This window comes from Crocodylus siamensis, chromosome 5 (genome assembly GCF_052110815.1).
Source record: "Crocodylus siamensis isolate JL-2025a chromosome 5, ASM5211081v1, whole genome shotgun sequence".
Lineage (NCBI taxonomy): Eukaryota > Metazoa > Chordata > Crocodylia > Crocodylidae > Crocodylus > Crocodylus siamensis.
In genome coordinates, this window is record NC_143399.1 from 196,365,227 (window position 1) to 196,378,613 (window position 13,387).

The 13,387-nt window shown below is 45.5% G+C and overlaps 1 protein-coding gene across 1 annotated transcript in view; it reads left to right on the forward strand.

Moving 5' to 3' along the window:
- The window catches only part of ACVR2B (activin A receptor type 2B), a 138,598-nt gene that overhangs the window by 111,693 nt on the left and 13,518 nt on the right, over positions 1-13,387 (forward strand). The window contains exons 3-7 of the mRNA XM_090047769.1: positions 2,694-2,803; positions 4,690-4,841; positions 6,171-6,314; positions 7,225-7,368; positions 8,257-8,405. Of these exons, the coding sequence (XP_089903895.1) occupies positions 2,694-2,803; positions 4,690-4,841; positions 6,171-6,314; positions 7,225-7,368; positions 8,257-8,405 (699 nt within the window). The remainder of the gene's footprint in view (positions 1-2,693; positions 2,804-4,689; positions 4,842-6,170; positions 6,315-7,224; positions 7,369-8,256; positions 8,406-13,387) is intronic.

Consider the following 13,387-nt stretch of genomic DNA (forward strand, 5'->3'; position numbering starts at 1 on the left):
GGGATAGCAATGCCAGGCCTCGGGTCTGCACAGATGTAGTTAGGGATCTTCTGGAAGGGCTGGATGTTTTCCAATCTGCAGGCCCTGATGCCCTCCACCCACAGGTGTTGAGGGAGCTGGCGGGGGTCATTGCTGTGCCCTAGGACCGGCTGCACGAGCAATTGTGGTCCACGGGCCAGGTGCCCAAAGATTGGAAACTAGCTAATGTGGTCCCCATTTATAAGAAAGGGAGAAAGGAGGACCCAGGAAACTATAGGCCCATAAGCCTCACATCTGTCTGGGGGAAAATCCTTGAAAAGATTATCAAGGGTCACATCTGTGAGGGGCCAGCAGGGGAGATCATGCCCAGGGGAAATCAGCATGGGTTTATCAGAGGCAGGTCCTGCCAGACCAACCTGATGGCCTTTTATGACCAGGTAACTAAATCTCTGGATGATGGTGTTGCGGTGGATGTTGTCTTTCTGGACTTTACAAAGGCCTTTGACACTGTCTCTCACCCCGTTCTTGTTAATAAATTGAGTGACTGTGGCATTGATGCCTGCACAGTCGGATGGGTCAAAAATTGGCTGATGGGGTGCACCCAGAGTGGTGGTGGACGGGTCGTACTCGACCTGGCAGGATGTGAATAGTGGGGTCCCCCAGGGCTTGGTCGTGGGGCCTACACTGTTTAACATCTTCATCAGTGACTTGGACGAGGGGGTGGAAAACACATTGTCCAAGTTTGCCGATGACACCAAGATGTAGGGAGAGGTAGGCACGCTTGAAGGGAGAGAGAGGCTGCAATTAGACTTAGACAGACTATACAAGTGGGCGGATGGTAACAGGATGGGCTTCAATATTGATAAATGCAGGGCTCTGCACCTGGGGAGAAGGAATCCACAACATACATCCAAGCTGGGGAGCTCCCGCCTTGTGAGCACAGAGGTGGAAGGGGATCTTGGAGTCATTATTGACTCCAAGATGAACAGGAGCCGCCAATGCCAGACCACAGCCAGCAAAGCCAACCGCACCTTGTGCATCCAAAGATGCATCTCAAGCCGGTCCAGAGAGGTGATACTTCCCCTCCTACGCGACATTGGTCAGGTCACAGTTGGAGTACTGTGTCCAGTTCTGGGCAATGCACTTTTAAGAAGGATGTGGCCAGCCTGGAGAGGTTTCAGAGGAGGGCCACCTGCATGGTTGGAGGGCAACATGGCAGACCCTGTGAGAAGAGGCTGAGGGACCCTGAACCTGTTCAGCCTCAGCAAGTGGAGGTTGAGGGGGTATTTGGTAGCTGCCTACAAACTCGTTAGGGGAGATCAGCAGCAAATAGGAAGGACCCTATTCCCCCCCAACAGCACCTGGGGTGATGAGGAATAATGGCCAGAAGCTGCTGGAGAATAGGTTCAGGTTAGAGACTAGGAGGCACTATTTTACTGTAAGGGTGGGTAGGATCTGAAACCAACTTCCTAGGGAAGTGGTCCTCGCTCCTACCTTGGGTAAATTCAAAAAGAGGTTGGACGAACACCTGTCTGGGGTCGTGTGATCCCAGCGTGTGCTCCTACCAGTGGCGAGGGGTCAGACTAGATGATCTGTTCAGGTCCCTTCTGACCCCAAAATACTATGAAACTATGCTCAGGGAAGGAGGTTGCTGTTAGCTGTTTTTATGCTATTCATGCTTTATTTATTGCATATCTTTTATAGCCTGCAGTAAATAGGGAAGTGGTTATTTCTTTGTGGCCTTTTTAAGGGTCTCACCATTCTAGTTTCTGAGTGTCTTGCAAATATTGATAAATGTATCTTACCTGCAAGAGGAGAGCATTGCTTTCTCAGCTCTGAAATGGGAGCGAGAAGACTGCCTGAGGCCATGAAGTAGATCAGTGGCAGAGCGGAAATATCGCTTGTGATCTCCTGACTTCTAACCTAACCCATGCTTATTCTTCAACATCACACAGCTTTGCTGGCAGGAGGAGAGAACTGAGAACCCATAGCTTGTAATACCTACATTTGTAGTTCAGAGCGCTCACTTCTTCTGTATATCACCCTCCAAATATCTGAAGTTGAAGCCCCAGAAAACGAGGGGCATGTGATTAGTGTTCACTTGCCAACATTTTTATTTAAGTGATTTATTCACCATCATATAGGAGCTCTATGGCAGAATATGGGATAAACTCAATCTTAGTTCTCCTGTGCATCATTTATTTCTTACCAGCAAAAATATCTTATTTCTTTTGGCATCTTCTAATTTATGTAACAAATGAGGTTCAGGTCCTCAGCCTCATTCAGAATCCAAGAGCCTGATTCATTCCTTAAGCACCATGCATTCAGTGAATTGAATAAGGTAGAGATCCTGGAGAAAAAATAGTGTAATCATGTCCTTAAAAATCTAGCTAGAGAAAGGATAAGGGTCTTGCTGTCTGCCAAGAATTGGAGTGTGCACTCTTACTGGGTTTAACATACCCTTTTGTATATTTGGGTACAATGATTACAAAAACTAAAATCCTGTAGCAAAGTTTTGTTTTTGATTATTCTCTTTTTAAAAGTTTCTCTGTCACTGAAGAGACTATAGAGTTGCAGAATGCAACAGAGAGAAAGTAAATGGTAAAGAGAAATCACAGAAGCTATACACTTGCTTCCAAGGACGATGTCAGACAGTTTGCTGATAGTTTTTTTTCTCTTTCCTTTGTTCCTCTATTCTCCTTTTCCTGATGCAGGCAAGAATGTGTAGCTACAGAAGAGAACCCTCAAGTGTTTTTCTGCTGCTGTGAGGGGAACTATTGCAATGAGAAATTTACTCACTTACCTGAAGTAACTGGTCCAGAAGGTAAGTGATTCATTTTGGAGGAAGAAAAAAAAATCTGTTCGATAATCCTTGACTTAGCTGTGCCACAACCTTGAATTGTTGGGTACTTGACAAGCAAGAAATCTGATTGAATATGAAGGATGCTTTGGGTTACAAAGTTTTGGAAGTTTGTCAGCTAAATTTTTTTGACATAGCATTTTTTTTAAAAAAAAAGATGCTGTTGTCATCTTTTGAGTAGAGAGCATTGTACAGAAACCTTGTATATATCTTATTAAAGAATAATATACTTTTTACAGTGCAGGCTTAGAGTGGATTGTTAAAAATTAAAACAAAAAACCTCCTCTTGTAAAAGGAAAATTAATTGCAACTTTATACATATGTTCAGATCATCTGGCAGAAGTCTCTTGATTTTTTTTCCTGGTTGAAAAAAAAAAACAACAACAAAAAACAACCAACAAAACAACAAACTTACCCCGAGACCCCTGGATGAACATTCAGATACTGAGCTCCTGAAGAGCTGAGAGCTTGCAGAGCTGACGCTGCGCAGCCAGGGGGTCCCTATGCCCACGGATCAGCCCTGGTTGACTGACCCAGGTTGCTCAGGGGTGGCTCATCGCTCCTAGAAACTCTCCTGGGAGTGATTTAACCCTCGTTATCCCTACGTTGTTTTTCTCCCAGAGCAGCTATTTTTCTTCTGGGAGAAAAATCATGAATGTCTATACGCTCGTGTTTTCTACTGGAAAAGCAGCAACTCCGTTAGTGGAAAGTGAATGTCTGAAGTGGCTGAAGTCTTAACTCATGCAATGTAGCCTAAAAACTAGATCCTCAATAAGTATTTAGCACTACACTGTTTTCAGTGGGAGCTAGGCATCCAAATAATGTGGAAGATCTAGTTAACTGTCCAGCTTAACTAACTTCCAGTATATTTTAGTAGCTCAGCTGATTATGTTGACAGATGTGATGTTTGTTGTCCTTTGTGGCTTTGCTAAATGGGACAGGTAATAGCTGGAGTTTGCTGGAGTGATAGTTCTTCTAAATTCTGTTTTCTTTTAAACAGCCCTGTAACATTTTAGTAGTAGATATATCTCCTTCTGATGGGATGGCTTAAGGAAATCTACAACTGGTATCTTATTTTTGCTATTGGCTTATAAAAATTTTTTCACAAACCTATATAGAATTCTGTTTTTTCTGATCATTATGAAGTTTTCCAGATCTTTTCCATGAGGCTCCTAATTGTCAGCATGTGTATTATCTCTTGCTCAGTGTACACTGACGACAACCTCGGAATTGAAAAAAGTCTTTCCATACTAACTTTTGTTGCTTAATTTGGCAAGCATTGTTGTTTTTTGTTTCTCTTGCCCCCCTCTTCCCTGTTTCCAGCATAGCAACGTGGCTCTCTTCGGTGTTTCCCATTGCTTGTGCATCAACTTAGCCGATCCCATTTGGAACATGGGAATGGTGTATTTGATTTATGGCTTGTTACAGTCCTTTAGTTTAGGCTGATATCTTGTTGCTGTTGCTGGATGCCTTTCTCTTGTCAGAAAAATGTGGGAGAGTCTTGCCATGTTATCTCCTTTTGAGGTTCACGGCAAGTAAGCTCGAACACTTGTAAGTCAATTCCCTACCACGCTCCTTGCAATCTTTTGATAAAGTCACATTCAGGCCTTGATTGTTTGTATCCTCTGCATTTAGGAGAAGAAGTTCTCTATTCTTAGTGGGTGCTCTGGAGTATTCCCAGTGGGAATTAATAAAAACTGGATGTCATAAGAACATGACATCCACAACAGAAAGGTTGTTCAGTAAGGAATGGCAGGGAAGAACAAATTCCTCTGGAACTGCTGTCACTTATACCGCTGAAAATAAATATAAAAATCCCATTTCTCTGACTGCTTCTCCTTGTCTCACAGTAATATATGAGCCGCCGCCGCCAACTCCCTCCCTGCTCAACATCCTGGTTTACTCTCTGCTTCCAATTGCTGTCCTATCCATGGCCATCCTCTTGGCTTTCTGGATGTACCGTCACCGCAAGCCCCCATATGGGCATGTTGACATTAATGAGGTGAGTGAAAAGCTTCCTGCTTCTACAGAAAGGGGGAAGAATTGAGCTTTCATGGAAAACTTGACATCTCTGAGTTAACAAAGTTGTTAGAAATGTACAGAAACTATTTGGTCTAAGTCAGTGGTGCCCAACCTCCAGCCCGCAGGCCAAATGTGGCCCATGGAGCCATTGCATCTGGTCCATAGGGCTCCCTATGGGTAAGGAAATTTGGCAGCAGGGGAGCAGTGGCTTTCCAGGCTAGGTTGGGTCTGGGCCATGCCGCCTTCCCCCTGTGCTGTTGAATCGGGGCAGCACTGCCCCCTGGTCTCATCTGCACGGCCAGATGGGACCGCAGCATGCCTGGCCTGGGTGTCAGATCAGGGCTACTGGCCAGATCTGGCTTGTGGATGGATTGGGTGCTGCCCATCTGTCCCTCTGGACAAAAAGGTTGGGCACCACTGATTTAAGTATTTAAATTCTCTCCTTTAGCTTGATTATCCTTAGACAGCATGACTTGTTTGTCACACTCACATTGTGGTAGAGGAAAATGTCCATTGTAGGCCATGTTCTCAGAAAATAACATTTTTATGTGGGTGAAATGACAGTGGTTATTATATCTAGTTGTGCTGTGTTTTGTGTCTCACACAAATGTTTAAGGATAAACAGGTACTCAAGGATAAATAGGTACTCGTTTTGCACTAATGCATCATATCTGATTGGCTGACAAAGCTGTTTTCTACTATTTACCGGAACTGTATGAAATATTCAGAATGAAGTGCAAAGCTATTTGAAGTTGTAGGTAAAAAGTAATTTTTTTGCGATTTCTTGGTTTGTCTGATAAAAGGTATCATCTCTGAACCAGGAGTTCTGGAGTTCTGCATTTCGTTTTGTCTCAGACCAACACAGCTCCCAAATACAGCTCTGAAATTTTAGATTTAATTTTTGGTGTGTTTTTTTTTTTTTTTCCCCTTTTAAGCAAAACTAAACAAAACAAAAAGTCTCCCATCCTGGAGAGAGATACTTAAGGACACAAATGTTTTGCAGCTGAAGATGACTTTTTCATGAGAGAGATTCAGGTGTTTGCCCAAATTTGATAAACGCAGCAGTTTAACATTTCATATAAAGCCACACTTGAGAGTGGAAAATGCCACTGCACAGCAAACGGTTTCATGCAACAATTCTGCAAAGCAGTTTGTGAATCTCACATTGCTCTGCCTTTGACTCGCTGCATGCTCTGAGCAGTGTATTGAAACATCTCTGCTCAGGTGGGAGCATCAGGGATTTCTTTCCCTTGTTTGCTGTTGGTCTCAGTTTATAAAACATAGTTTCATCCCTGTTTTGTTTTTCCAGGATCCTGGCCCGCCGCCCCCTTCTCCGCTGGTTGGCCTTAAGCCTTTGCAGTTATTGGAGATCAAAGCTAGGGGACGCTTTGGCTGCGTCTGGAAGGCGCAGCTCATGAATGACTACGTAGCAGTGAAAATCTTCCCCATACAGGTGAGAGAGGGCATTGCATTCGATTGCCAGAGAACAACGTCCATGGGCCTCTGTTCACCTTGTTTATCTCAGCAGCGGGTGCCTCTTGCGGTGTTTGTTGCCGGCTGGGCAGACGATAGCATTTTGAAATCGCCAGGCATTCTAACTTTGTTCCCAGTGTCCGAGGACTGAGAAAATGCAGCGAGATGGGTGCCAGACCTAGGGGAAGGAGGCAGAAGTGACCTCATCAGCCTTGTACAAGTGTTACCTGGGTATATCGTCATTGTAAACCCAGACCTACAAAGTGAGTGGCAGCTCACAAAGACACCGTCCTTATAGAGTGACGGCTAATCATACTCTTGAGATTGGTCTGGGGGGTGAAAACAAACCTTGGAACAGTCTTAACACTGTTAATATGGGAGCAAGTAATGTAACAGAAAGATCCCGTTGAAGAGAAATGCCTGAAAACTCTTAGGGTTCCTCCCTTAGCACCTTCCTCGTTCATCCTCCTCTTCCTTCGGTTTGTCAGCCTGGCATTATGTAAGGGAGAGCTGTGTCCTCTGTCCTGGCCTTGCTACCTTGTGTAATCTAGATTAGATTGTGTAATTTTAAAAACTGAACTGCAGTATAATGATGGATGGTATCTGTACAGGCTGAATTCTTATACTGATTTCTGTGTCTTTACCTTCCTTCATTTCACTATGAGCTTTAACAGTATCCGCGGGCAGTCTGGGAAAGGGGCTGAGAACAAGCATTTCTTATGCTTCCCCGGCTTTGGAAGCTGCCTCATTTTAAAAGCATCCCTGGTCCCTTATACACACACCTGAGACTGACTTTCAGAGGAAGAGCACTCCATTGTAGCAGCTTTTTCTTTGAAAAGGCAAACATAATTTATGAGCAGTTGCTGATGGCAAGTTTCTCTCCGCTGTAGGATAAGCAGTCTTGGCAGAGCGAGAGAGAGATCTTCAGTACCCCCGGCATGAAACATGAAAACCTGTTGCAGTTCATTGCAGCCGAGAAGCGGGGGACAAACCTGGAGACAGAGCTCTGGCTGATCACAGCTTTCCATGACAAGGTAACGCTTCTTGGCCTATCCATTTGAAGCTAAAGGGAGTGAGGCCTAATGGGCATCTCTTAAGGAACTGGCGTGGAAGTCTTTCATCTAAACAGCTTCATTTGAAATTTTGGATCCTTCCTTGTAGCTGTTCCAAAGTCTCTCCTCCTTTTCCCCCCAGCTTGGTTTAAAGAAAAGCTGCAAGGTTCAGAAACAGAGATGGTTCCATAGGAGAGGACAAGAGGGAGAGAAGGCCACTGCTCACTCCCATATACAGCACTAACCTTGCACACTTGTGCAGGCCAACACGAGAGTGTACGTCGTGGAGATGCCAATCACAGGCTGTCCCAGTTCTCACTCTGCTCTTGCAGATAGCCCATGAGCGTCAAGTAAATACAGAGCCTATCTCTGTTTCGTGGATTGCTTTAGTTATCAAATATGACGAACATTTCAAATAAAACAAACACGCGCAAATCCAGGGTTGAGCCAGCAATGTTATCCCTGTTTTTAATCCAAGGTCTACTGAGTCAATCATTTCCACAGCCATCTGATATGATAGATGGGCTTTTCTCACTTCAGGCTTCTCCCTTCTTCAGAGTATGTAGCTGCTTCAGTTTTTTTCCTGGGGCTTGCTCAGGGTAGTGGAACTCATTTTTGAAGCCACAAAGTGTTTTTATTTCAGACTTTCAATCTCCAAACTGTTGGGGAATCAGAACCTCCTCACTTTTTTTTTTTTTTTACATAGTGCTTAAATATATATATATTTGCAAGTGGGCTTCTCTGTCAAATCAAGGTTCAGATTTCTCAAGCTCTCATTAAAACCTCTCTCTAAACTGATGAGTTGGCACATCTGTCACTTACCAGGATCTGTAATTAAGTTCTAAGACTGTATGATGTCCTATTTCTCAGGGCTCTTTGACAGATTACCTGAAGGGGAATATTATCAGCTGGAATGAACTCTGCCATGTTGCAGAAACAATGGCCCGTGGACTGTCATACCTACATGAAGATGTCCCTTGGTGTAAAGGGGAAGGGCACAAACCCGCCATCGCACACAGGTACTGCCTCTTTTCACGTTGTTCTTCAGCTAATCTTTCTGGTGCCATTAAAGGGTCTTTGGTTCTGTTTTAGGTGCTCATTGCTTAGATCATAGGTCTACGACTTCCTTGAGGCTGCTTTGTTAAATAGAGCAGGTCTTGTTTTTTGTGATGACATTTATCCCGAAAGGCTGCCAAATGCTGGGATTGCCTTGCTGAAGTGAAAGGAAAGGGGTAGCTGGACAGGTAGCACCCAATCCACTGAAGCCATTATGGGAGGAAGGAAAGGCCCAGCGAAAACAAAAATGGTTACTCTTCTTATCTATGGTTGCTTTTAAAGCACTCAAAGTCTGTCAGGAGCTTTGATAAACTTACAAGTGAGCCTGTGCCAAAGAGCTGCCAGTTTTAAGCACGGCATAGGTAAGGGATGTCAAACATAGAGCTGTGGGCTTGTGGAGCTGCTGTATCCTGCCCACCGGGCTACTAGATGGCCACCAGAAGCTGGCAGTGGGGCAGGGAGGGGATGACCAGGGGTCAGTGGCCAGTGGCAGAATCTGAGGCCCTTGGGCCCTGGTGAACATTGCAGTTGGTGGCAGGAGGGCAAGCAAAGGCTAACGCAGCCTCGGTTGCCCTCTAGTTACTTTGCCCATCAGTACCATCACAGCCCCAGCTCCAGCTCCTCGGCCCCTGGTCTCAACCTGTGTGCTTTGTGCTCAGTGCCAGTGCTGCCGTGTGCCCGTGCCTGAGCTGGAGCTGGCCCTGCATGCTCTGTGCTGCCACCACATGTCGCGTACCAGAGCTGAAGCTGGAGCTGCGTGATCTGCGCTCCACGCTGGAGCCACTGCTACGGCTGTGCGTTCTGTGCTGGAGCTGCAACCCTGGCTTGAAATGTGTTGGCAGCAGCAATTCCAGCTCCAGCATGGGGCATGCAATACACGGTGGGAGCTGAACCTGGAGCTGCTGCTGCTGCCACTGGAGCCACCCCATGTGCTGGACTGGATTTGGCCTGCAAGCACCCCTGCAGTCCAAATCTAGCCCAGGGCAGGAAGTGAGTTTGAACTTTCCAAGGACTTTTTATCCTGCTGGGATCCTTTTTATCTTGCTGCGATCCTGTGACCCCTGCTGACTTCCTCTGGGGCAGGGGCCTGGATTCGATGATCTTCCGAGGTCCCTTCCAGCCCTAATGTCTATGGAATCGATGAAACCTCCTGGTATAGGTGGTGGGGGCACGAGTGCAGGAGGATGAGGCCTGTTGTCAACATCATCACAGGGGTAATTGCATTACCTTCCTTGCATGTCTTGGTGGTTGTGCATTGTTTCTAAAGTAAAGCTGTGGAGGCTATTGATTCTCTTCCTATAGGTATGGAAGAAGAGAGAAGAATTTCAGCATGAATTTTAAGCTGGGCAGGATGTGGGTTAGTCCTTGGACATGCACCACCAGCCCACTGCACTTGACATGGGCTTGAGCGAAAAAATGCAGTCCAGCTGCAGCAGCCTGTACCAGACTCAGTGGGGGGTGTTTTGATGTGTGAACAGCTTAAGTGTCTGTCACAAAAAGTGTTTTATGTTCAGTGAAGCTCCTCCAAGAAACCCCCCGGTTGAATTCGGGGAACTTCTGAAAGAGTTCGCAGCTGCATTTGCACTGCTGGGGGGTGGTTGCGGGGAGGTGAGGGGGGGTCAGCATCCCTGCTACTTGCCCATGTGGAATAAATGCAGTGATTTATGTGCGAAATTCCTAGGGGTGGGGACAGGGGACATCCACACAAAGGTCCTGAAGCTGTGGACCATGGTAATTAGTGTCACAGTGCATCTTGTAAATGATAAAACGTGGAAAATCCTCAGCCCAAGTGTGTGAATTTACCAGATATTTGCCAAACAGGGTTTCAGGGAGAAGGTGGAGTCTCCTCTTTTAAAAATAAAATCGATGACTGAGTGTGTATTAAAGTTCAGGGATATTTTTGATTAACATAAGGCGGTGCTCTGTTAAGATGCGTGAATTTTCAGTCAGGTTTGCGTGAGCCACTGCTGGAAGAGGCTTCGGCCAACTCCTTAACTCCAGCCCACCAGTGGCCCTGGCACAAAGGGGGATTAAGGTTGCGTTTGTCACGATGATGGCTTGTCAGTGCTAAAGTGCCCCCTAGCGGAAATTTAACAGCATTGGTGTATAAATTGGTGACTGAAATGCAAAATCAATTTAGTTTGTTTTTAAGGTGCAAATCTACTCTGCCTTAAATGCAAAGTACTGGCATTTCCTAGTCTGCTACCCTTACTCTTGTACTTTCTTTAAAGCGATACATTGGTATGGAAGCAATCAGGACCTGTGGTAGAGGTGATATCTTTTATTATACCAGGTAGATTTTTGCAAAAAAAATTCTTTCAAGACTTGGTCTAATAAAACATACCACCTCTACCACGAGTCCAGGTTGCTTTTGTCCTCTAGACCAATATGGCTACAACCTGGAAACCTGACACATTGGTATGGATAGTTTGGTTTGTATTATGCCCCAAATAAATTGTAGCATCACTCTCTCTTGGTTACCCCTTCTAGGACATTCGGCTGCTCAGTGGGAGTCCATTGTGAATGACATTAACCTTTGGGCACAGTCTTCGAGCACAGACCATATTTGGACTGCAGATCACTGAGGTCACCTAACAATTTAGACTTGGTGGAGAAAGGGAACAAGAAAATAAGTATTGTGTGTCCAGTTGAGTTACTGGCTGTTCGGTTGTGGGGCAGCCCAGTGGCAGCGCAGGCGCGTGGAACCCACAGACCAGCCCTGTGCCGTAGGGCTGTTTGCTGGCTTTTTACTGACTGTCAGGTAGTTTTAAAGTGATGCCCCTTCAGGGTTCAGCCACTGTTTTGCAAAAGTCCACTAGGTGCTGTTCTAAATTGCATAATTTTTAGTTGTGGTCAGACACTTTGCTAAACCGTTTTGAAAGGGGAAAGGGGAGGAGTGAGGCTTACTGTTTTGAATCTTGCGTCTTGAACCAATAAATGAACTGGGCTGTCTACTTTTGCACTAGTATAGTGGAGCCAAACCACTGTACTGTACTTTACTTTAAACCTAACAGGTTTAAAGTTGCAGCTTTCACTTGCACTGTAACTCATCTGTCCATTTTATCACCTGCAAAGTGCTATCATTTTGAAGTGCCCTAAGTGTTCATCTCTCCACACCTTCCCCAAGTTCCCTGAACAGAGGTGTTTCTGTCATTAAGCATGCACTATTTTTATATTTGTGGAATGCTGCTACATCATGGGACCAGCCTCTAAGTTAGCTGTCAGCTGAATGGCATTTGTGTAAATAGTACCATAGCACTGTGTACAAATACTGCACAGCTGAGCTGTGTTCTTAGAAATGCCACTGGTCTGAGCCCTTGGGGGCAGTGTTTAGGTTTTTTGGGTTTTTGGTTGCATTCCTCTTAGCACTTCAGCATTGAGTGTAGTGGGGTATCACATAAGATAGCAGTGGGACTCGGTAGGGAAAGGAGACGGCAAGTTTACAGGCATTTATGAGCTGACTGCTGTTTTATTGTGGCTGTTTGAGCTCTTGGATCACAATTGTCTGGTGCTGATTTATTTTAAACTTGCATTTAATTTGATAGGAGCAGGCAGTAAAATCAAGTTTTAAAATCTTTATCATTTCTTTATTGCCAGTGGTTCCTGGGATGTATGTGGATGTGAACAGCACTGTGTAAGACAGGTTTTTTTTCCCTTCCCCTCTCATATTATTGCCTGCTAATGATCAAATGGACAGTTCATATTTAAATGGGAGACAGCTGATAGGTGGTGTTGGGGTTGGTTTGGGTTATTGCTCATTGATGTTCTTCACAGCTTGATAGTTTGGCTTCCCTGTACGTGCACAAGGAGAATGTGATATGCTCCTTTGGGCCTAATGTATGTAGACATGCATATGGTTGTAAAAGCAGATAATTATTTTTGCTTTAACAAGGTAGAGTATGTGTATCATGGTTTAGTGCATATCTGACATAAACTATATTTCCTGCTGAATAAGGTTGTGGTTCAGCAAGAAGGGAAGGGAACTAAGAAAGTGCTGGACTGAAGCACTCTTTCCATTTGAGCGGTGTGTGCTATGATGGCAACTCCTCGCAGCACTGATAATTTAGTACGACTTGGGCATTCGTGTTTGGCATCAGGAGCTCTTCCCCATGTCTATGTCCAATTGCAAACTTCAGTTGATCGTGGGGCTGGTCCGTGCCATCTCTTCTCATCGTATCTCCATCTTGAACTGGTATCCTGAGGCTGGTGACCCTAGGCTAGCAGCAGAGCATGCAGAAACTCTGATGGAGGCTCCTGAAGTCAATGAGTCCAGAAGAACCAGTCCACCAGGCACCTGATTGCCCAACAGGAAGGTTTGAGGCCGACTAGGTGTCACCTGGCGGAGAGGCATGGATTGGCCAGGTGTGCTCAGCACAGCATGTTTTTCTCTTTCTGAAACCAGGAGAGGGTTGCATACTCTAGAGGTAGAGGAGTGAATCCAGTGCAATTATTCGAGAGCTGAGAGGAAAGGGCAATAGGGGTGCAGGCATGTGTTTTACCTTGCTCTTTATATCTTGTTTGCTGTCTGAAGTAGAGTGATTGTTTTTATAAACCCTTCTGCAAAGTCTCTGCATTACTTGCTACCTCTATTGCATGCCCTTGACCTACTGGGGGACAGTCTGCTTAAGTTTACTGATGAGATGAGGCTTGATGCTAGGAGTTAAGGTGCCTGGCTTTTGGGGTCCTGCTCCAGAAGTCCCACTAGAGACTGGGTCAAGACCCCCACTGTGTGTATTCACACAGTATTCAGGAGCTGTGACCGCTCCACCAGCTTCACATTGGTACAGTGGAATAAGCCACTTCCCCTCCTGAACCATTTAGCATCCAGCTTTGCACGTTGCTGTAGGAAGGCAGAGCGTTTCCTTTCTCCAGGTAGGAGATTGGGTGGCCCAGCCTTGCTGTACATGTGGCCCTTGCCAGGTGACACCGGGAGGTGTGGCAGCTC